This window comes from Cuculus canorus, chromosome 17 (genome assembly GCF_017976375.1).
Source record: "Cuculus canorus isolate bCucCan1 chromosome 17, bCucCan1.pri, whole genome shotgun sequence".
Taxonomy (NCBI): Eukaryota; Metazoa; Chordata; class Aves; order Cuculiformes; family Cuculidae; genus Cuculus; species Cuculus canorus.
The window spans coordinates 13,946,241-13,966,249 of record NC_071417.1 but is presented as its reverse complement, the minus strand read 5'-3'; the positions used below and the strand labels follow the sequence as shown (position 1 = coordinate 13,966,249).

Here is a 20,009-nt window from a genome sequence, read left to right as displayed (position 1 = left end):
TTTTGTGAGAGCTCGTATCTGGTTAGAAAAAGGAGAAACGATCTTGGCCTGGGAGGCTGCTGGCACCCCGCGAAGGGAGCAGGAACCGGGGCTGGCGGTTGTGCTGCTCACCAAACAGCCCTTTGCTCCCCACGGAGCAGCGCGGTGGTTGTCCGGCTGTAACGGCGTTTGCTTTCTAACCTGCGCCCTGCGGACCCTCCGACCGGGGCCAGAAGCACCATCCCACCCATCGGTGTCCCCATCCCCGGGAGCTGAGTAATGCCCCGGCAGCCCGTGCTGACCCCGTGCCGGGACGGCCGTGACGCTGCAGTTCCCAACCGCACGACTGAATGGCCGAGTCAGGCGCATGTGACTGCTGTTGAGAAACCAACCGCTGGTGAACCTGGAGGAAACCGTTTGGCCGAGCTGCCGGCGAAAACCACCCCGTGTGTCCGCTTAGGGTGTCACCCCCGAGGTCCCTCTGAGCTGCTGGCTCAGCTCTGCTCTTCCCTCTCCCCCTCCGAGGGCTCCATGCTGGGTACGGGCTGTTACGCTGGCCCAGAGCAGGAGAAAACACCCTAAAGTGCAAACACCTAAAACACGGCAAACAACACAAGTGGAAATGGGTTCCTGTGTGGGTTTTTAATTGCAATTCTCTTTTACAGTGCCCAAACCCCAACCTGCCAGAGGCTAACGCCGTGGGTGGAAACCTCCCAGTCCGTCCACGCTTGGAGGAGAAAAGTAGAATCTGAAACTCAGGTTGAAAAACAGCTTAAAAATCCAGGGGAAACCAGCATCCCTCCGTTTGTTGGTGGGTTTGGGTTTTTTTCCCTCCAGCTTTGCTTGCACTAAAGCCGAGCACTGCCCTGGAGCTTCGTCTCACCTTAACCCCATCTCGCTTTGCCTCGCTGCCGTTTCAAACCCACAGTGTGAAGCACACCCTGTGCTCAGACCTCCACCGAGTTACCCCGTGTAGCACGACTGCCCGGCCCCAGTGCAGCCAGGGGAGACAGAGAGGGGGGAGTAAAGCAGTTGAAGAGGTAAAACCTCTCCGGTTGTGACTCTGGGCTGGAGCTGCCCTCTCCTCTGCCTCTGCCACCCCTACTGAGGTCTTAACCTCGCTCCTGCTCAGGGCCACCTTGAGTTAAACAAGATTAGAGCGGGGAGAGGATGTAGCTAATGACTAACAGCTCCTTTTCCTTCCCGAAAGCACAACCAACCCACCCACCTCTGGAAAGCGAAGGCCAAGGGCTGGGCTGGCAGGTGACACCTCCAGCACAAGGTTGGGGTCAAGGTGTGCCCTTATTCCCCCGGCAGGGACAGGGAGAGGGGAGAGCGAGGCCCCGATTCGGTGGGAAGGAAGAGAGGGAGTCCGGGATGGCCGCTGGTCAGGCGGGGGAGAGACGGATCACCCTGAACTCAGTCAGCAGGGCCACGCAGAGGAACGCCAGGTAGTAGAGGATGAGGCAGATGCCGTACGCTTTGCCCAGCTGGAAGCACTGCGCTGGCACCGACACGAAGGAGAAGACCAAGCTCAGCCCCAGGGCCCCGGCGAGGATCCAAACGAGGAGGCTGTCAGGCTCCAGCTGCCAAAGAGACGGGGAGGGGTGCGGAGTGAGCGTGGGGTGTGCCGCCAGCCTGCCCCGGGCACGGCAGCCTTACCTTCACCACCAGCTGGGTGCTGCCCATCTGCAGCAGGCAGCCCAGTCCCACGCCGACCAGGATGTCTGCGGCACGTTCAGGATGGAGATGCAGCACAGGGGACCTCAGAGGAGTGATGGAGGACATCCCTCCCACCCCAAGGACGGGGACGGCGCCAGCCCTCCTCCCTGCCTGCACCCCAGGGGTGATGCCCAGCACAAGCGTCGCCTGGTTGTGGCAAACACCACCTGAAGCACTGGAGGAAGAGAGGCTTCGGTCCCGTCTGGGAACCACACAAAGCCTCCCGGAGGGTGGCACAGCCCTTTTCCCCTCCTTCCCTTTGGCAGATCCCAAACCTGTGGGCCTTCAGCCCCAAATCTCATCCCACTGGGGCTTGGATGGCAGCTGGGATGCAGGAAAGCTGCTGGCTCCATCCCTGAAGCTCCTGCAGTTCCCAACGACCACACCAGTCCCGCTGCACTACGCAGGCACCGGAGAGGTTGCCAACATCCTAGGGGCTCTGGGGTGGATCCTGCTCCACTCAAGGTCCCTGAGGAGCAGGGCCCCTCCCTGGGCTGCAGGCAGGGAAACTGAGGCAGCCCCTGCCCCAGGTACCACCATCACCTCCCGTCAACACCCAAAGGATACTGAAGATGATGCCCCCGAAGCAGGCGGAGAAGGCCATGCGGGGATAGCCCTGCCGCGCCATGGTGAGGTCGGAGAAGGTGTCTGCAAAGGGAGAAGGGGAGACCTTGGGGGATGCCAGGAGGACCTGGGATGGCCCTGAGGTGCAGCAGAGCCCTTACCACCGATGCTGTTGCCCCAGGCCAGCAGCGTCAAGCCCAGCACGGTGTTGCTCAGCTGGAAGATGATGCCCAGGGTCCGGAGGATGTTCACCAGCTCTGTGGCTGCAGCGTTGATCCACATGGCACTGGCCAAAAACCCGACGAAGGCAAATACCTGCCAGGAAGAGAAGGAAGCTGACCCCTAGGTGCATCCCATCGGACTCTGCACACTTCCAGCCAGCTCTGTCCCTCCTGGGGACCGGGAAGGAGCTCCTGTCCCCCGCCCGGAGCAGGCTGGGCAGGTCTTCAGTGCGTGCTCAGGGCTGGGGGATGCCTTACGCAGTGATATTTAGGTGGCTCTTCATTGCTTGTAGTGATGAAGATGATGACGGCCAGGACAGAGCCAACCAGTGTGACCAGTGCCCAGACTGGGAAGACGCCCTGGATCTGGTACAGCCCATCTGCACGCGGTGGAGAGACAGAGGGCATCAGAGCGGCCCCGCAGGCACCACGCGGGCTGGAGCACGGTCTGTGGTGTGCGGTAAAGCCTTGTCCCCTAAAGCCACCTCTACCCTAAGCTCTCCTGGCACTGCTCCCCTCTGTGCCTCAGTTTCCCCAGACAGGCCAAGCCTGCCCTGTTTTTCCCTCCAGACCAGGATGCTGGGGGGCCCAAACCCCACCCCTGGCGGGAGGATGGAGCCATCCCGCTGCAAACCAGGCCCCTGGCTTGGCTCCTCGCTGGCCCATCCTCCCCTCCCCAGGCAGGGCGCCAGCTCCAAGGGACACCTGCTGTCCCCAGGGCTTTGGTGGCCATCTCGGTCCCGTCCCCTCCTGGGTGGGCGTCCGGGGCTGCCCTAAGCTCTTACAGGCGCCTGACTTCAGGGTGAGGATGCAGACCAGGGGGCTGGTGAGGATGTGCAAGCAGTTGAGGGGTCTCTTCCAGTTCAGGTCGTCCCTGTCGGGATCCACGACGGGAACGGTGAGCAGCAGCACCAGCTCCACGGGCACCTGGCAGGAGAGGCTGTGAGCAGGGATAGGGGACCCCCCAAAACAGAGAGATGCGCCACAGCCTGTCCCCCACCCACCTGCCCTTGTCCCCCCGTCCCCAGGGTGAGGCGTCCCTGGGCGCTGGCGGGGAGGGGGATCCCCACGCGGGGTCCCCACGTACTCACCCTGAAGACCTTGAAGAGCCGCCAGTACCAGGGCTTCCTCCTCCACTTGCGGTGGTCCAGAGGGCTGAGGGCAGCGGCGAGGATGCGCAGGGAGGACTCCCGGGAGGGGAGCAGCGGCCGGTACTCCTCGCCTGCGAGGGGCCACAGCGCCTGAGCGGGACAGGGGGTCCCCAGACCCCCACAGCCCTTCCAGCCTTCCGGCTGCGGTCGCCTACGTGGCCCCAGGGAGACCCCAGGGTGGCACCTGGCCACAGCCGCCCACCTGGGGGGGGCCTGGGACCCCCAAAATCCCTGAGGACAGAGTGGAGAGAGCCCCACCAGAGGCGACGTACCATAGTCTGCGCTGTTCGTGCCCGAGGACTCCCGCTCTTCAGCGTCCCTCGACATCTCTAGGGGGAGAGGAGGGGGCGGTGGAGGGAGGCGCTGGGGCAGCGGGGGTCTCACACCCCTGGGTGCCCCTTACCTGGCTCCCAGGAGCCGGGGGGGGGCAGCCCTTCCCCCTGCTGCCGCCGGTGAATCCAAGTGCAGAGCACCACGGTGAAGACGTAGAAGACGTACAGCCCCAAATAACCTGGGAGAGGGGAGCGAGGGGGGTTACAGCACCCCCAGAATGCTCCCACCGCCCCCAGCCCCTCCCGGCGCTCACCCAGAGCCTCTCCCAGCGTGATCCTGCCGAAGTAGAGGACCATGAAGGTGAGGAAGACAGCCACCATGTAGAAGATGACATCCCTGAGGAAGGGCCTGGAGGCGGCTGTGAAGGGCTTGACCAGAGCGATGCCCCCGGCCACCACCGTGGTCACGAACACACCAGCGCCTGCCAACACAACGGGTCCATCGCAGCCCCGCCACGTCCCCTCCGCCCCTCGCCACCCCTGGACCACCGTCCTACCGAAGACGGCCCCGATGGCCAGCCCTGCCGTCCGTGGGTTGGAGAAGGCCACCACAGCGCTGAAGACATCCGGTGCCCCATTGCCAAAGGCCAGGAAGGTGACACCATGGAGAGAGGATGTCAAGGAAAAGACCTGCTGGCCTCCTCTTCGCAGGGATGTGGAACCTGCCCACTCTGGCCACCGCGGGACCCCCTCCCGGCATCAGCACCCCACCGCTCAGCCCACCGCTGTCTCCAGCTCACGCCCCAGATCGGTGCCGCGGGTTTGCAGAAGCATCCCCATCCCTGCACCCCCTTCCCGAGCTGAGGTCCCCCGTGACCCAAGGATACTGCCACGTTGTGAGACAGCTTCAGGTTGGTGGAGATGGCTGATAAATTGGGGCAGAAGCTGGAAGGAGGAGGCGGAGATGGGTGATGGGGCTGCTTAGGGACCACAGAGCCCCCCGCTCCCCCCAGGGATCCATCTCCTCCTCCACGGGGCTACTCACAACTTCTCTGCTGTCACACCGAGGATGACGAACAGGTACAGGAGCCAGAGAGCCTGCGGGGTCAGGGACGGCACAGAGGGGTTGGTGGGACCACCAGCCCCAAGGCCGAGCATCTCCCAGCTGCATCGCCCCTGCTCCCATCCTTACGTAGAGGGTCACGGCCACGGGGAGCAGCCGGGGGGGAAAGACGCAAAAGACCCCTTCGAGGTAGTCAAGGAAGCCGCCCTCCAGCCGGCAGTCGGGGTTGCTCCGGATGAAGTGGCACCACTCCGAACTGTTGTGTTTCCGCACCTCCCAGCACTGCGGGACAGAGCCGGGGGTGCTCAGCCAAGCACCTCGAGTCCTGTCTGCTTCAAAACATCTGCTTCCCTCCAGCCAGGGCTGCCATTGGGCACCCCGTGGGCAACGCTGCCCCTCTGCTGGGTGGCTTTCAGTGGGTCACGGTCATCCCTGCCTCAGTTTCCCCATCCACGCTACTGGTGTGTGGGTCAAGGGCTGTGCCAGGGCCAGCAGGGGTGCGAGCCCTTGGCCCCATCCCTGTCCCCATCCACCCCCAGCAGCACATGGCCCCACGCCACCCACCACCCAACCCCGGCCAAGGGAAGGAGCTGGGGAAAACCATCGGGGAGGAAATCCTGGTGAGATCCCAACTGCGATGTCAGGGATAGGGGAAGATGGGATGGGATGCGATGGGATGGGATGGGATGCGATGCGATGGGATGGGACCCCACCACCCTGACTGCACCCACATCCCTCCCACCACCCCCCAAACCTCACTGCAGCCCCCAAAACTCACGTCCAGCCCCTGGCTGGGGCTCAGAGCATCCCTCCCGGGAGGAAGCGTGTGTCCCATGTCCAGCGGCAGTGGGGTCCCGGCTGGTTGCACCCCGCTGCCCCCCGCCAGCACCTCGGCCAAGCTGAGCCCCACGGCACCCTGCCCCATGGCGGGGGGGCACCTACTGCTGGCAGCAGCCCCTGCGGAGGGGGAGCAGCGGCAGCCCCCGGGTCCACATCCCCGGGGTGGGGGGAGGGAATTAAAAATAATTAAAAAGAATTAATTAAAAAAGATAATTAGAAAAAATAATTAAAAATAAAGAGTGTTACAACAGGCAGACTGAAAAACACGCTGCCACGTCCCTGCCGGGGGGGCAGCTCAGCCCAGGGCACCCCCGGGCTCCCGCAGAGCCAAAGGAGGGGGTGGTACCCAAAGGCGCGGAGCCCCGGGCCGGTCTGGGGGTGCCGGGGGGGCCCTGACCCCCGCCCCGCAGTGCCTGCGCGCTCCCCGCGGCGGCCGCTCCCCCCCCGCCCCGAAAGGGGCCGCGCCTCGACCTTAAAGCGACAGCAGCGCTGCCTTCCAGCCGTGCTGCGGGGGGAGAGCGCTGCCCCATCCCTGCCCCGTCCCTGCCCCGTCCCTGCCCCATCCCTCCCTGCCCCGTCCCTGCCCCATCCCTGCCCCATCTCCTCTGCCCCATCCCTGCCCCATCCCTGCCCCATCCCTGCCCCATCCCTGCCCCATCTCTGCCCCATCTCCTCTGCCCCATCCCTGCCCCATCTCTGCCCGGCCGAGCCCCCGTGCCCACCAGCCGCCACCGCCCGGTGAAGCTCTGCCCCTCGTAGGGGCTACTGGCCACTGTGCCGTGGGGTGACACGAGTGCGAAAGGTCTCAGGAGGGCAGTGGCAGCCGTCACTTGGGACAGGAAGCTGGGAGAGGGCTGGAGCCCGGCCAGGGAACGTGGTGCATCCCATGGTGTCTGTGCCACTGTGGGCAGGGGGCTCCGAGCCCTCTGCCCCAGCCCCACCAGCACACCCTGCGCCTCGGGGGACTTTGCCCGCTGGGGAGGGCAGTAAACAGGCACCGTCCGGCATTGCACAGGGCTGGGGCTGTGGGGGCCCGTGGGCTGAGGGCCTGGCCCAAAACCCCAGAGGGGGTTGGCGCACCCCCCTCTGCCATCAGACACCCACTGATGGGGCTGGATCCACAACGGGGATGTACTGGTGGGGATGGATCTGCTGATGGGGATGCACTGGTGGGGCTGGATCCACTGGTGGGGCTGGATCCACTGGTGGGGATTGGATCCACTGATGGGGATGGATCCACTGGTGGGGCTGGATCCACTGGTGGGGATTGGATCCACTGATGGGGATGGATCCGCTGGTGGGGCTGGATCCGCTGGTGGGGATGGATCCGCTGGTGGGGTTAGATCCACTTATGGGGATGGATCCACTTATGGGGCTGGATCCACTGGTGGGGATTTGATCCACTGATGGGGATGGATCCTCTGGTGAGGATGGATCCCTTGGTGGGGCTGGATACACTGATGGGGTTGGATCTACCAAGGGGGGACAAGGGGCTCCTGTGGGGCGGCCACGCCCCCTAGCAGGAGGTGCAGGGGGCGTGACCAAAGCTGAGTCACGCCCACAAACCAGCCCACGCGACCGCCCATTGGCCCGGGCCCGCCCTGACCCCGCCTACTGCCCGGCTTATTGGCCCGATCTCCGCCCCGCCTTTATCCCCGCCCACACCCCGGCGTAAACCCCGCCCACGCCGTCTCCCATTGGTCTACACTTTTACGGCCCCGCCCACATCCCGGCCCCGCCTCTCCCATTGGCCCGGCCCCTGTAGGCCCCGCCCACAGCCCCGGCGCGGTGCAGCCATGGCGGCGCTGCGGGCGCTGCTTGTGGTCGCCGTGGCCGCCGTGGCCGGGGCAGCCGCCGCCCCGCCGCCCCGCAACGTGTCCGTGCTGCTGGAGCCCGGCTCGGGGCGGCTGCGCCTCCTGCCCGGCCGCCACCCCGGCGCCGTCGCCTGGGCCAGCCTCGACGACCTCATCCCCACCGTCGGGTACGGCGGGAGCGGGGCGGCTGGCGGGGGCCTGGGCCGCTCCTCACCCCTTCCCCCCGGTGACCGCTTCCCTCCCCTGACATCTTCCCGCCGATGACCGTTTGCCACCCATGATCCCTTTCCCCCGTCACCCCTTTCCCCCCATCACCCCTTTCCCCCCGTCACCCCTTCCCCCCATGACCATTTCCATCCCTTGACCCCTTTCCTCCCCTGACATCTTCCCGACGATGACCGCTTCCCACCCGTGACTGCTGCCAACCCATGTCCGTGTCCCTCCTTGTCCCCATAGCTGGGCTTTCCTGGAGGTCACCACCAATGCCTCGTACAACGACAGCCTGCAAGCCTATGCCGCTGGGCTCGCTGAGGCCGCGGTCTCTGAGCAGGTATGGGGTGACCCCTCCAAAACCAGGGTCCTGAGGGGCACGGCACAGTCCCTTCCCTTTCCCTGTGCTGTCCCCCACTGGTGACCCCAACATCGTGTCCCTCAGCTGATGTACATGCACTGGATGAACACCATGGTGGGCTACTGTGGCCCCTTCAAGTATGAGAGCGAGTACTGCGAGAAGCTGCGGGGCTACCTCGAAGCCAACCTGGCCTGGATGGAGGAGCAGATGGAGAAGCAGGAGAATCCCGAGTACTGGCACCAGGTGAGGATGGGGTACCCCCACACAGGGTGAATCCCCCCTTACTAATTAGCCCCCCTGAGCTAACTGGGGCTTTAATCAAGAGGAGAGGATGGGCACCGAGTTGAGGGTTCTGGACAGGCTCCAGGCAGGATGACGGCGAACTGGCTTCTATGGATCCTCATCCCCTGGGCGAGCAGAGGCAACTCATGACTGTCCCCTCGTGGAAGCCTCATGTGGCGCTGTTGGGGTGCACAGGGGTGGCTCCGTCCCCTCCAGCCACTGGTGCTGAGTCATGGCCCTGCTGGTGGCCCCCATGCCTCCGCCTGTGGATCCACTGGATCTGCTGCAGCCCCTGGGGGAGGGGGGGAGCCCATCCCCCCAAATTGGTAGCCGCTCTTCCCCGCAGGAGCCAAAGGGCAGCTCTGTCCCTGTCCCTGCAGGTGCGCCTGGCTCTGCTGCAGCTGAAGGGGCTGGAGGACAGCTACAATGGGCACCTGGACTTCCCCCGTGGCAGGTTCACCCTGGCACCCTTCGGCTTCCTGTGAGCTCCTTCTTGGAGGTGATGGGGGGGTGGTCACCTCAAGGGTTGAGGTGATGCTGGGGGGTGCCGTGAGGATGATTGCTGGGTATCCAGGGTCACCCAGCTCTGCTTCTAGTCCCGCTTGCTCACCTCCAAGCGCTCAGCCTCTGCTGCTGGGGCAGGATGGAGCCAAGGCAGGTTCTCCTGCTCCCCGACACCATGGGTTGGGTGAGGGTACCAGACCCCTGCCTCAGTTCCCCCACTGCTGTGCTCACCCTTCCCTCCCTGCTCAGGCTGTCAGGGCACTCCTGGCATTAGCACCTGCCCTGGGGTGGGATGGATAAACACCCTCAGGCCTGGACAGACAAACAGACAGAGAGCTCTGAGCCAGCTCAGCTCCTGGACCAGGCTGTTCCCCACCTGATACCCCATTCTCCCCAGCCTGCTCCAGTTGGGGGGTGACCTGGAGGACCTGGAGTCTGCCCTGAACCACTCCTCCTCTCACCACGTCCTGGGCTCGGGCTCCTGCTCTGCCCTGCTCAAGCTGCTGCCAGGCCATCGGGATCTCCTGGTGGCCCACGACACCTGGACCTCCTACCAGTCCATGCTGCGCATCATCAAGAAGTACACGCTGCCCTTCCGCGCCTCGGCCAGTGGTGCGTGGGCTGGGCTGGGGGGACTGCATCTGACACCCCCCTTCTAACACCATCCTGCTTTTGCATCACCACCCTCTAGGCAGTTCTCAGATCCCTGGGAGCATCCAGGTGTTTTCCTCCTACCCTGGCACCATCTTCTCCGGGGATGACTTCTATATCCTCAGCAGCGGGTTGGTGAGTGGGGGGTCTGGTCCTGGGGGACCCCTCCCTGGCCCCACTGCTCTCTCCATCGTCCCCCTTCCCACAGGTAACGCTAGAAACCACCATCGGGAACAACAACCCAGCGCGGTGGAAGTACCTGAACCCACAGGGCAGCGTCCTGGAGTGGCTGAGGAACATCGTGGCCAACCGCCTGGCCCGCAGCGGTCCCGAGTGGGCTGCTGTCTTCCGACAGTTCAACAGCGGCACGTGAGCAGGGCAGGAGAGGGTGTGGGAATTTGTCCTGGAGAGGGGTGGGGTTGAATGGAAGGATGCTTCCCTGGGCAGCAGGGATGTCCCTGGGGACTGGCCAGCTGCTGGAGGGATGCTTTCCCCCTTCTCCATGCCAGGTACAACAACCAGTGGATGGTGGTGGACTACAAGGCCTTTACACCAGGGAAAGCAAGCCTGCAGCAGGGTGTGCTGACTGTGCTGGAGCAGATCCCGTGAGTGCCCCTATTCCTTCTTGAGCTGAGTCACAGAGGAAGCATTTCCTCTCCCATCCACATGGATCTGGGAAAGCCAAAAGTGTCCTGTCCCATTCCATCCTCATTTTGAAGGGTGGGACGTGGGTGATGGGGATGCAAATGCAGGCAGGAGCTGCCTGCGCTCCCAGTCTGCAGCTCAAGGCTCTTGGGGGATGCTTGTATGCAGGCAGTGGGCGCCTGGCACCCCTGGCTGGGGTGGGATCCCAGCATCATGGACCCCCAACAGGGCTGCCCCCCTTCCCACCGTGTCCCCCAGCTCGATTTCTTCGTCTGCTCTGACCAATATCCTTCCTCTTGACGCAGGGGCTTGGTGGTGACGGCCGATCAGACGGAGCTGCTCTACCAGCAGGGCTACTGGGCCAGCTACAACGTGCCGTGAGCTCCATCCAGCCCTGTCCCACGTGTCCCATAAAGGAGGGCAGGCAATACTGGCCTTGTCCCACCCTTCCTTGGGTACTGACTTGCTGGGTCCTGTCCCTCTGCACTCAGATACTTTGAGGAGATCTTCAACGCCAGTGGGAACCTGGAGCTGGTGAAGAAATATGGCGACTGGTTCACCTACGACAAGAACCCACGTGCCCAGATCTTCCGCCGGAACCAGACGCTCGTCCATGACCTGGACTCCATGGTCCGCCTGATGCGGTGCGTGCTGGGTACCCCCAAAACCTCAGTGTCCCCCACACCTGCCCCAGGGATCTGCAGCACTCAGGCTGACCTTTTCATTATTATAGATTCCCTGCCTTAACCAGGACTCTTGGCTACTTTGCAGATACAACAACTACCTGAAGGACCCGCTATCGCGGTGTGGGGGCTGTGACCCCCCCCAGAACGCAGAGAACGCCATCTCTGCCCGCTCTGACCTCAACCCCGCCAATGGCACCTACCCCTTCCCCGCCCTCCGCCAGCGCTGCCATGGTGGCACCGACATGAAGGTGGGGGAGCCGGAGGGGAACTGGAGGGTCCCCTCTTTGTGGGTGCTCCCCCCAGTCTGCGTTGCCTTTCCTCGTGGTGAATTTCACCCCTGTTTTTTCTCCCCCCAGGTCACCTCCTCAGGCATGGCCCCCACCTTCAGGCTGGTGGCTGCCAGCGGTCCTACCTGGGAGGATGTGCCCGCCTTCCGCTGGAGCGCATCGCCCTGCAGCGCCCAGCTCCACATGGGCCACCCCGACCTCTGGACCTTCCCCCCCATCAAGGTCCACTGGGACTGAACCTGGGTTGAACCCGTCCATGTGTCCGTCCATGGGATCTGTCCTGCGTGGGCATCCCTTGGTGGGGGGCACCGCTCCCGGCTCTCCCCTGTCCCCAAGGGAATAGCTTTGGGTCTCTTATCCCCCTGGCTCTTCCCGCTTCTGCCTCTCGCTGCCGCATCCCCACGGTGCCGCCGGTGCCGCGCAAGGGGCCGTGCTCCCTCCCTGGCATGGGGCTGGAGGCGGGTTTGGGGGAGCTCTTCCCAGAAAACCGGGGCGGGGGGGTCCTGCGAGGCTGGGGCTCGCCCACGGGGCAGAAAGGAGGGGAATGACCTGGTTTGGCTGTGACAAATAAAGTGGTGTGTGAGCAGGGGTGGTGGTGGCTGTGCTTTGCGCTCTGCTGAGGTTCTCTGGTGTCTCGTATAAGGGTTGGGCTCACGGAGTGCTCTTCTCCCCCCCCAAATTAACAAGATGCTCCCTGGTCCTCCACTGCCTCCCGGTGCCGGTGGGAGGGTGTGCAGCCAGCCGGGCCCAGGTTTTTTAGGGTGCAGACTGCTTTGGTTTCTCTGCTGCTGCACCAGGCTGGGTGCCCGCTGTGGGTCAGAGCTGCTGAAGTGGGGGAGTGCAGGTGGTGGGATGAAGCGGGGGGGGGGGGGTCCCGCCACTCACCCCCTAGGATGGGGTGACCATCCTCTTCCCTTTTGTCTTCCCCTTCTCTGCCACCTGTGTTCCCCCCAGCCCCAAAACCCGTTTCAAAATCCTCTTACTGCAGCTCCCTTGATCCGCTCTGCCTCGTTAGGAATAACGAGGTCATTACTGGGGGATTAATGAGCTGGTACTCAGCAGCGCTTTGAAGGCGCCAGGTTCCCACCGGGACTGGGGGCCCCCATGGCTCCCCAGGGGCTGCAGGAGCTGGGTTACAGCAGGGTAAGGGCTGCTGGCACCCCAAAATCTGTGATGGGTGCCCTGGACAATGTGACATGCCTGAAACCCGCTGTGTTGTGTGTGGGGGAGGTTGCAGGTAAGGTGGGGGTGGCAGAGCCTGTGCCCATGTCCCCATGGTGTGGGGGGCTCCTGGAGCAAGGGTTGCTCTTAGTGGGGCCCTGTGCCTCAGTTTCCCCAGGTGGCAGAAGGTCACTGCCACCAAGCAACAGGGCAGTGAGGAGGGACAGGTTTATTGATGCTGAACGTGGGGCACGCTGGAAACAACAGCAGCTGTGTTGCTCTTCCTCTTCCTTTTTTTAAGTGGAAAACCAAACAGAAGTGGCTAAGTATCGCCCCAGCTCAGAGGCCCTTGGCTGAGGCCAAGTCACCCACGGACCCTGGCCAGGGAACAGGACCTAGTGACAACCTGGCATCACCTTCCCCAGGGGAGCTGGAGCCTGCCTCTCTCCCCCTAACTTGATGCCGCGTTGGAGAAATCCTCCTCATCCCCCACGTATTCAATCCCCCACATCCCAAAAGCAATGTGGCTCAGTACAGCACTGTGCCTTTGTGCTGACCCTGTGCTGTTCACTCTGAAGCCTAATGATGGCATGAGCACCAGGGAGTGGGTTAGTTCGTTGCCAAATGGCAGCTCCATCAAGGACAGGGCTGTCCTGGCGCCCGGCCCCTGCTTGGTGCCTCTCACCAGTGGTGCTCTTACGGGGACTTTGCAGCACAGTTTGGGTCAGGGGACTGAAATCTTGTATTCCTGAGTCTATTTCACTGCTGTCTAACCTGACTGGGGGCAGTGGGGGAAATCCCAGTGCACCCCATTACACTGTCATGCATGTGCTTGTGTGCAGTGCCCCCTCCCCCTCAGGGTTCCCTTGGATCCACCACAGAGGAGGACAGGACTAACCTTGTGCCAAAGCAGCCTCTGCTTTCAGAGCCTCCAGAGCCTCCCTCTGCGGCTGCGGGGCGAGGAGCCAGGATCAGACCTTCTGCCGGATCCCACCGTCCTCCTCCTGCCCCGGGGACAGAACCAGCCCCTCGATGCGGAGGTACAGCGCGTACCGGGGGGCTTTTTACCTTGGGAAGTGTCACTGGGGTGGCAAGAAGGGCTCCTGGGCTGTCCTGGAGGAAAGGCGGGGGCTCTGCCCGCTTTTCCTGGGGTCCCGTGGGTGCTGCTGGACCTCGGGGCTCCGCCAGGCTCTGGCTGCTTCCATCCAGGCGCTCCCCCTGCAAGGGCTGTTCATGGGGCACCTCCTTCAGCCTTGTGGGGACCCCCTGCCCGGGGGGTGCCTGGCTTGGCCGGCTGGCAGTGGGAGGGGTTGCCTTCTGGGGGGGTTATCCCGCTGGCAGGGCTGAGCGCCCGTGGGGACGTGTGGCTCGGAGGGGACCCTGGGGCTGCCACATGGTAGGGGAGCGTTGCAAGGGGGTGCAGTGGCTCATTTGGAGGTGATGGGGGTGTCTCGGCTGTCTGCTGGGGATTTGGGGTGCACAGGCTACACCGGGTATCCGGGTCAAATGGACCAAGTCCTCAAACCTGCCAGGATGTGGTTCTGCCTGGACACAAGAAGAGGCAATGCTTGTGTCCAGCTGGTGGGGGCGAACCCTTGGGAACCCCAAAGTCACTGGGGAGCTGCCTCTCCTCCCTGTCTCCCGGGTGCCCACATCCCACCTCCCGGGCATGCGAGGGCCGCTGGGATTTGGCTGCCGTGGCCGCACGTGGCAGTGTCTGCTGAGAACCCCGGCACTGTGCCCAGGCCATAGCTGGGCTTCCCAGGCACCCATCCAGCCCCGCAGTTGGAAAAACACGCCCAGTGCTGAGCAAACAGCCGGGACCGGGGTAATGTTTAACCGCTGTCCCTCACCCCACCGCCCCGCTGGGCACGGGGACGGGGGGACGCCGGCACTGCCCCTCTGACAACGCTTCTCCCGTCTCCCTCCCTCAGACTTGGCTGTGGCTGAGGGAGAGGAGCTGAGGACACGCACCGAGGCCCAAAGGACACCAGGTAATCCCTGTGGGGGGACGGGGGACACTGGGGGCACGGGGACCAGGAGGATGGAGGACAGGTAGACCAGGAGGGTGGAGGACGGGTGGACCAGGAGAATGGAGGGCAGGTGGACCCACTTGTCCCGGGGTTCTGGGAGGGACCAGGGCTCTGTGCTGCTGCATGGTGGGGCTGGGAGGGGATGCTGGGACAGCCTCGTCCCTCCCGAAGGGTTCCTGTGCCCCGCACCCAGCCCAGGGTGGGCAGCAGGGCTGCAGGGTGGAACCTATGGGGAGCAGCTGGTTCCTCTGCAACCTCTCCTTGGCAGAGCATCCATCTCCAGGGCCATGGCAGCTCAGCCTAGCGGGGGCGAGAAGCCCTTCCACGTCGTCTCGCCCACCCTGGAGAGCTTGGCCCTGTCCAAGGCCGCGGGCACCAAGGTCTACATGAAGCTGGAAAACGTCCAGCCCACGGGCTCCTTCAAGATCCGGGGCATCGGCCACTTCTGCCAGGAGGTGAGCATGGGCAAGGCGACCCCACGCCCTTACAGAGGGGCACGGCCGGGAGACGCGGCTTCTTGTCCTTCTCTCTTCCCTTTCAGACTGCCAAGACGGGCTGCCACCACTTCGTTTGCTCCTCAGGTAACTGGGACCCGAGCTGCGGTGGTGAGAGCTCTGGGGAGGAAGCCCATGAGCAATATGGGGAGCGCAGGGCGGGGTAAGCCCTGCCTGAACCCCGCTTTCCGCAGGGGGGAACGCAGGGATGGCAGCTGCATACGCGGCCAAGAAACTGGGGCTGCCGATCACTGTCGTGGTCCCCAGTACCACCATCCCCACCACCGTGCGCAAGCTGGAGGAGCTGGGGGCAGAGGTGGAGGTCTCCGGCCACGTAAGCCCACAGCAGCCCCCTAAAACCGGGGTCAGAGGGGACCCAGAGGGGACTGAGCCTGGGCTCAGCCTGCTCTGCGATGCCAAGGGTGTGCATGGCAAACCCCATCCTGGAACGTCCTCATGCATCACCTGCACCCCACTGTTGCAGCAGGGTCACCCCAGGAACCCCCCACCTCAGCCCAATGTCCTGCATGGATTTCTGATGTCCCCCGGACCCCCAGTGACAAGGGACCCATCTCTGGGCTGCCGGGGCTGGATGTGACCCTGCTAAGCCCCCGTTGCCCCCTACCAGGTGTGGGATGAAGCCAACACGAGAGCCCTGGAGCTGGCACGGACCAAGGGCTGGGTCAGCATCCACCCCTTTGACCACCCCTTGGTGTGGTGAGTGCTGCCAGGGCTCAGCTCCTGCCCCCGCGCCCCATCCCTAAGGACCGGGCTGCATCCTCCTTGCCCCCCGCACCCCGCAGGCAGGGTCACGCCAGCCTGGTCCGGGAGCTGAAGGACTCTCTGGAGACCAAGCCAGACGCCATCCTGCTGGCCGTGGGAGGCGGGGGGCTGCTGGCAGGCGTCGTGGCTGGCCTGCACCAGGTGGGCTGGCAGGATGTCCCCATCATCGCTGCCGAGACCTGGGGGGCTCACAGCTTCCACGCGGCGCTGGCAGCTGGCCGCCTCGTCTCGCTGCCCGACATCACCAGGTGAGCCGGCCCGGCGGTGAGTGGCCATGTGTGCAATGAGTTGGCAGATCTCAGCCCAGCTCACGGGGTGCTCCCCTGACCGCTCTGACCACCTTTGTCCCCTTCTGTCCCAGCGTGGCCACGTGTCTGGGAGCCAAGACGGTGGCAGCACGGGCGCTGGAGTGTGCCCAGGAGTGCCAGGTCATCTCCCAGGTAGTGGAGGACACGGAGGCCATGCGAGCTGTGGAGCAGTTCTTGGGTGAGCAGGATCCAGGGGACACCACCAGGTCCTGAGACTGGCCTGGAATGTGCTGGGGTCTGGAGGCGGGTGGGGTGGGTGGCTCAGGGTGCCCCCCCGGCTCTCATCCCTGCAGACGATGAGCGGATGCTGGTGGAGCCGGCGTGCGGGGCCACCCTGGCCCTGCTCTACGCGGGGTGGCTGCAGCGGCTGCAGCGCGAGGGGCGGCTGCGGACCCCGCTGGCCTCCGTGGTGGCGGTGGTCTGCGGGGGCAGCAGCATCCAGGCGGCAGAGCTGCGGGCACTGAAGAGCCAGCTGGGGCTGGAATGACCCCCACCCGGAGGAGGGGGAGCGCCACGGAACGCTGCTGGCACCCGCTGCTTGCTTTCCTTCCAAAATAACCAAATTAAAGCCCCACTGCCTGCTAGACGCAGTGCCGGATTCCTCCTGCATCCTTTGCCCCAGCATCCGAGGAGGGATGGGGAAACTGAGGCACATGGGGCGGGTGAGACCAGGGCTCACACTGCAGGCAGGGATGGAGCTGGAGCCCTGCCTGTGCCCCCCCTGCCTTTCCAAAAGCAGGACTGGGGTGCACACATCCTGGTCTGCCCCTTGGACACGTTGGGCATCCTCCTTCACATCCCCCAACCCTCGGACCCCGCTCCTCTCTCTTCCCTGTTCCTCCGCAGGCTGTTTGGACTGCAGCTCCCCACCTCAATTAGCAAGCACTCCCTCTCTGACTAATTACTTTGCTACTGTCTTTATGCATTATTATTCTAATGATTATTAATTATTACAATCTTCTCCCATTCCCGCCGTGCTGTCCACGATCAGAAGAGAACAACACGCACAGACCCGCTTGTTATGGTGATTTATTGGCAGAGCTCCCCTGCTGTGTTTAACACCCATGGGCTTCAGGGTGCACTGACATGGGGGGAGTGGGGGGGTGTACCCCGTCCTGGAGCCCCTGTGATGCCTCTTCTCCCCCCATCCCACTCTTTTTCCCATTTCCCGCTTGTTCTCCAGGCTTTCCTGCTCTCCTCCATTCCCACACTCTAGCGCTGCACTTGCTTTTAGCCCTTTGCACCTCCTGGGGTTCCTTTGCATCCCCCCAATGCTACTTCTCCCCCCTCCTTCCTCTCACCCCTGGGCAATGTGGGCTCTTGCTCCCAGTGGGGCTCCCCCCCCCCAAATTCTCCCTGATTTTCCAACTAATCCCATGCCCTGAGCATCGTGGGGTGATGTTAGACAGGGAGATAAACCCTTTCCTGCCCCCAAAACCCTTCTCAACCTCCTCCTCCTGCCCTTCAGAGCAGAGGGAGCTGAGCCCCAGGACCACCTCAGCCTCTGGATCGCAGGGGTCCCCCTTTCCCCTGGCCGAGCGCCCGCCCTGGGACCCAACTGCCAACCCCAGAGAAGCCCCCTCGCTGCCTTTGGCCCTTTCCCCCGCTCCCTGGCACGTCCCGCTGGCCAGGCCAGCATCACCACATGCTTCTTGGAGGCCAAAACCCCATAAATCAAAACTCCGCTGCTCCATCGTGGGCAGTATCTTATGTAAAAAGGTGTTTCCAGGGAGCACCGAAGGCTGGAGAATCCTATTACCAGGCACGCTATTAATTATAAGGAGTCAGCCCAACCTACTCCAGTGATTTTTTATCCCAGGTCCAAAACCTGATTATTTTCCACCTTCCGCAGACCTTCCCTTTCGGAAAAAAAAAAAAAATAGGCAAAAAAGTCAGAAAAAAAAATAATTAGCCTCGATGTTTTCCCAACAGCTTTTGGAGTTCATTCCTAGGATTGATGCTGGAGCCTGGGGACAGCCGGGATCCGGCAGCGGTGCTTCCCCAGCGTGGTCCCGTGGGGTTTATTGCTGGAGGTGACTCCCCAAGCACCCCAACGCGGAGCTTTGTCTCGGCAAGGGAGCGCCCAGGCTGTGGGTGTCAGCTCTGGGGGACTGAGCTTTGGGCACCATGGAGTGCTTTGGGTTGGAAGAGACCTCCAGAGGTCGTCTCGTCTGACCCCTCTGCAGGAGCAGGGACATAATTAACCAGATGCGGTGTCCTCTAGAGGGACGTGGGGGTGCAGGGTGGCTGGGGATAGGTGGTGGTCACCCATGGTCACCTTGCAGCTGGAGGCAGGCGTGAACCCTGGGTGCTGGTGGCTTCTTGGGACTGCTGGGGAAAAGGGACCTTGACCTTGGCCGTGACAGGGACTCCAATCTCAGTTGTGATGCTGTAACCTCACCCCGGTTGCAACGGGGACCTCAAACCCAGCTGTGGGTAAGAGCTGGGATAACCAACGGGCTGAAGGCAGCTGCTCCTGCCAGGCCAGCGCCCTTCCTGAATGACTGCTCCCCCCGAGCCCCGGGCTCTTGCACAGAGCCCTCCTGACCCCTGCGAGGGAGGCGGCAGCCCGGAGTAGGACAGCATCACCCCAAATTCTTCCTGCATCTTGTCCCCATCGTGTCCCAGCAGCCTGCGAACAGCACTCAGGTGTATTTGGTTTAATAATAATAATAATAATAACAGCAGCCGCTGTTCACCCAGTGAACGACCTTGTGCTACGTTTTAGAATACTCAAAATGATGTTTAACCACAGGTTTTCCCGTCCTTATAAAAAGCACCTGTTACCTGATAACACCCACAGCCGGGAAGAGGTGGAGCAGAATGGAGCAGCTGGCTGCCCTCCTGCCTCAGTTTCCCCACCTGTTAAAAAGGGAGAAGGTGCTTTGCTTTGTGAGTTTAGTGTCTTTGTGATGGCCCTGCCTCCTGGCTGAGGGATCCCTTGGGGCTCGGCTCGTTTGCCACCCTGTTATTAACGCTGGTAATGGTATAGGAAGGATAAATTCCACCACTTGGCTGAACAGAGAAAATATGCAGAGAAGCGGTTGGCTTTTCATAAATCATCAGTGCTCCGTGCTACAACCAAGCCAGGACTTAAAATTCAGGTCAGGAGAGAGGGACTCTCGTAAGCCAGCGAGGGAAGGTAATTTATTCTGTTTATATCTTTTTACTGCAAGACAAGGTGTGTGTGTGGGGGGGAAACTGCCATGATTTTGCATTTTAAATATTAGTTCAGGGCTGCAGCCTGCCTTGGCTTTATTTATTTGTGTATCTCGGAAAAAAAGGGGGTGGTGCTGGGGTGCTCATAGGAGATACCCCCCACCTGCCCACCCTCCGTGCCCTCAGGTGGGGCAAAAGCTGCTGATGGTGTTCAGCCCCCCCCTTAACGTGTCCGTCCATCCCCCCCCGAGCCCTGGTGCTCCCCCCTGGGGATGCTCTGCTTGGGGGGGGCTGCCGCTGGGGTGCCCCGGGGAGGGCTCTTGGGGGGTACACAGGGAGAAACGCCGCACAGCCTGCTGGGGGGAAGATGCTGAGCTGGGTGATGTGCCCCCTCCTCCACTGCTGGAGTGAGGGGGGAGCGGGGGGGAAACTGGGGTACCAGGTGGGTGATGCAGCCCTGGAGATGCCACTGTGCACAGGAGGCACCCAGCGACCCCCCCCACCCAGGGACTGCTGCCCCCGACCCCACACGGGGCTGGGGATGGGATGGGGAGGGGGGACAGGGCAGCCCTGCCAGCACCGCTCGTGGTCTTGCCTTAAAAAAATAATAAATAATAAAATGAAAGGGACCAGGTGACCGAACAGTGGGTAACTAAAAGGTTTTTTATTCACATTGAACAACAAGAGCCATTCACACTAACAGCCTCCGCAAGAGGCAGTGGGGACAGGAAACCCACGACGCTTTCAGAAAACAACTTTTTATTTCTTTCCTTTTCCATTCTCCTTCCTTTTTTTTCTTTTTTTCCCCCCCCTCTATCC

General features: G+C 62.7%; 3 protein-coding genes across 6 annotated transcripts; 2 read left to right on the top strand and 1 right to left on the bottom strand.

Moving 5' to 3' along the window:
- Positions 1-1,064: 1,064 nt before the first annotated feature.
- Positions 1,065-6,257, bottom strand: SLC8B1 (solute carrier family 8 member B1). The gene is made up of 15 exons (XM_054082361.1): positions 5,751-6,257; positions 5,102-5,254; positions 4,955-5,007; positions 4,797-4,854; positions 4,467-4,599; positions 4,224-4,391; positions 4,041-4,148; positions 3,910-3,966; positions 3,578-3,708; positions 3,272-3,413; positions 2,745-2,866; positions 2,427-2,580; positions 2,269-2,349; positions 1,642-1,706; positions 1,065-1,565 (listed from the first exon to the last, which is right to left on the bottom strand). Exons 1-15 carry the CDS (start codon positions 5,895-5,897, stop codon positions 1,368-1,370), a joined length of 1,770 nt encoding a protein of 589 aa, XP_053938336.1. The 5' UTR covers positions 5,898-6,257; the 3' UTR covers positions 1,065-1,367.
- Positions 6,258-7,568: 1,311 nt separating this feature from the next.
- Positions 7,569-11,824, top strand: PLBD2 (phospholipase B domain containing 2). 2 transcript variants are annotated; one of them, XM_054082421.1, is made up of 12 exons: positions 7,569-7,793; positions 8,083-8,176; positions 8,282-8,440; positions 8,860-8,960; positions 9,381-9,592; positions 9,675-9,769; positions 9,843-10,003; positions 10,144-10,239; positions 10,585-10,656; positions 10,771-10,923; positions 11,051-11,213; positions 11,322-11,824. In XM_054082421.1, the coding sequence occupies exons 1-12, from the start codon at positions 7,609-7,611 to the stop codon at positions 11,487-11,489; spliced, it is 1,659 nt and encodes a 552-aa protein (XP_053938396.1). In that variant the 5' UTR covers positions 7,569-7,608; the 3' UTR covers positions 11,490-11,824. The 2 variants fall into 2 exon arrangements, with proteins under 2 accessions (XP_053938396.1, XP_053938395.1); XM_054082420.1 differs by having other exon boundaries at positions 9,381-9,595; positions 11,322-11,822.
- A 676-nt stretch (positions 11,825-12,500) lies between these two features.
- On the top strand, positions 12,501-18,847 carry SDSL (serine dehydratase like). 3 transcript variants are annotated; one of them, XM_054082878.1, is made up of 9 exons: positions 12,501-13,453; positions 14,348-14,407; positions 14,715-14,901; positions 14,988-15,027; positions 15,135-15,274; positions 15,569-15,657; positions 15,744-15,971; positions 16,085-16,209; positions 16,325-17,016. In XM_054082878.1, the coding sequence occupies exons 3-9, from the start codon at positions 14,734-14,736 to the stop codon at positions 16,516-16,518; spliced, it is 984 nt and encodes a 327-aa protein (XP_053938853.1). In that variant the 5' UTR covers positions 12,501-13,453; positions 14,348-14,407; positions 14,715-14,733; the 3' UTR covers positions 16,519-17,016. The 3 variants fall into 3 exon arrangements, with proteins under 3 accessions (XP_053938853.1, XP_053938854.1, XP_053938855.1); XM_054082879.1 differs by lacking the exon at positions 12,501-13,453 and adding an exon at positions 14,156-14,241; XM_054082880.1 differs by lacking the exons at positions 12,501-13,453; positions 16,325-17,016 and adding an exon at positions 17,023-18,847 and having other exon boundaries at positions 14,248-14,407.
- Positions 18,848-20,009: the final 1,162 nt, after the last annotated feature.

Bases quoted from the DNA above. Each gene is read 5' to 3' on its own strand.
- SLC8B1 (XM_054082361.1), bottom strand. From the start codon at position 5,897: ATGGGGCAGGGTGCCGTGGGGCTCAGCTTGGCCGAGGTGCTGGCGGGG. The intron at 4,855-4,954 runs GTGAGTAGCCCC...TCCTCCTTCCAG, and splicing joins GGTGTGACAGCAGAGAAGTT to CTTCTGCCCCAATTTATCAG. The intron at 4,600-4,796 runs GTATCCTTGGGT...GGAGGCCAGCAG, and splicing joins AGCTGTCTCACAACGTGGCA to GTCTTTTCCTTGACATCCTC.
- PLBD2 (XM_054082420.1), top strand. From the start codon at position 7,609: ATGGCGGCGCTGCGGGCGCTGCTTGTGGTCGCCGTGGCCGCCGTGGCC. The intron at 8,441-8,859 runs GTGAGGATGGGG...CTGTCCCTGCAG, and splicing joins ATCCCGAGTACTGGCACCAG to GTGCGCCTGGCTCTGCTGCA. The intron at 9,770-9,842 runs GTGAGTGGGGGG...CCCTTCCCACAG, and splicing joins ATATCCTCAGCAGCGGGTTG to GTAACGCTAGAAACCACCAT.
- SDSL (XM_054082878.1), top strand. From the start codon at position 14,734: ATGGCAGCTCAGCCTAGCGGGGGCGAGAAGCCCTTCCACGTCGTCTCG. The intron at 14,902-14,987 runs GTGAGCATGGGC...CTTCCCTTTCAG, and splicing joins TCGGCCACTTCTGCCAGGAG to ACTGCCAAGACGGGCTGCCA. The intron at 15,972-16,084 runs GTGAGCCGGCCC...CTTCTGTCCCAG, and splicing joins TCGCTGCCCGACATCACCAG to CGTGGCCACGTGTCTGGGAG.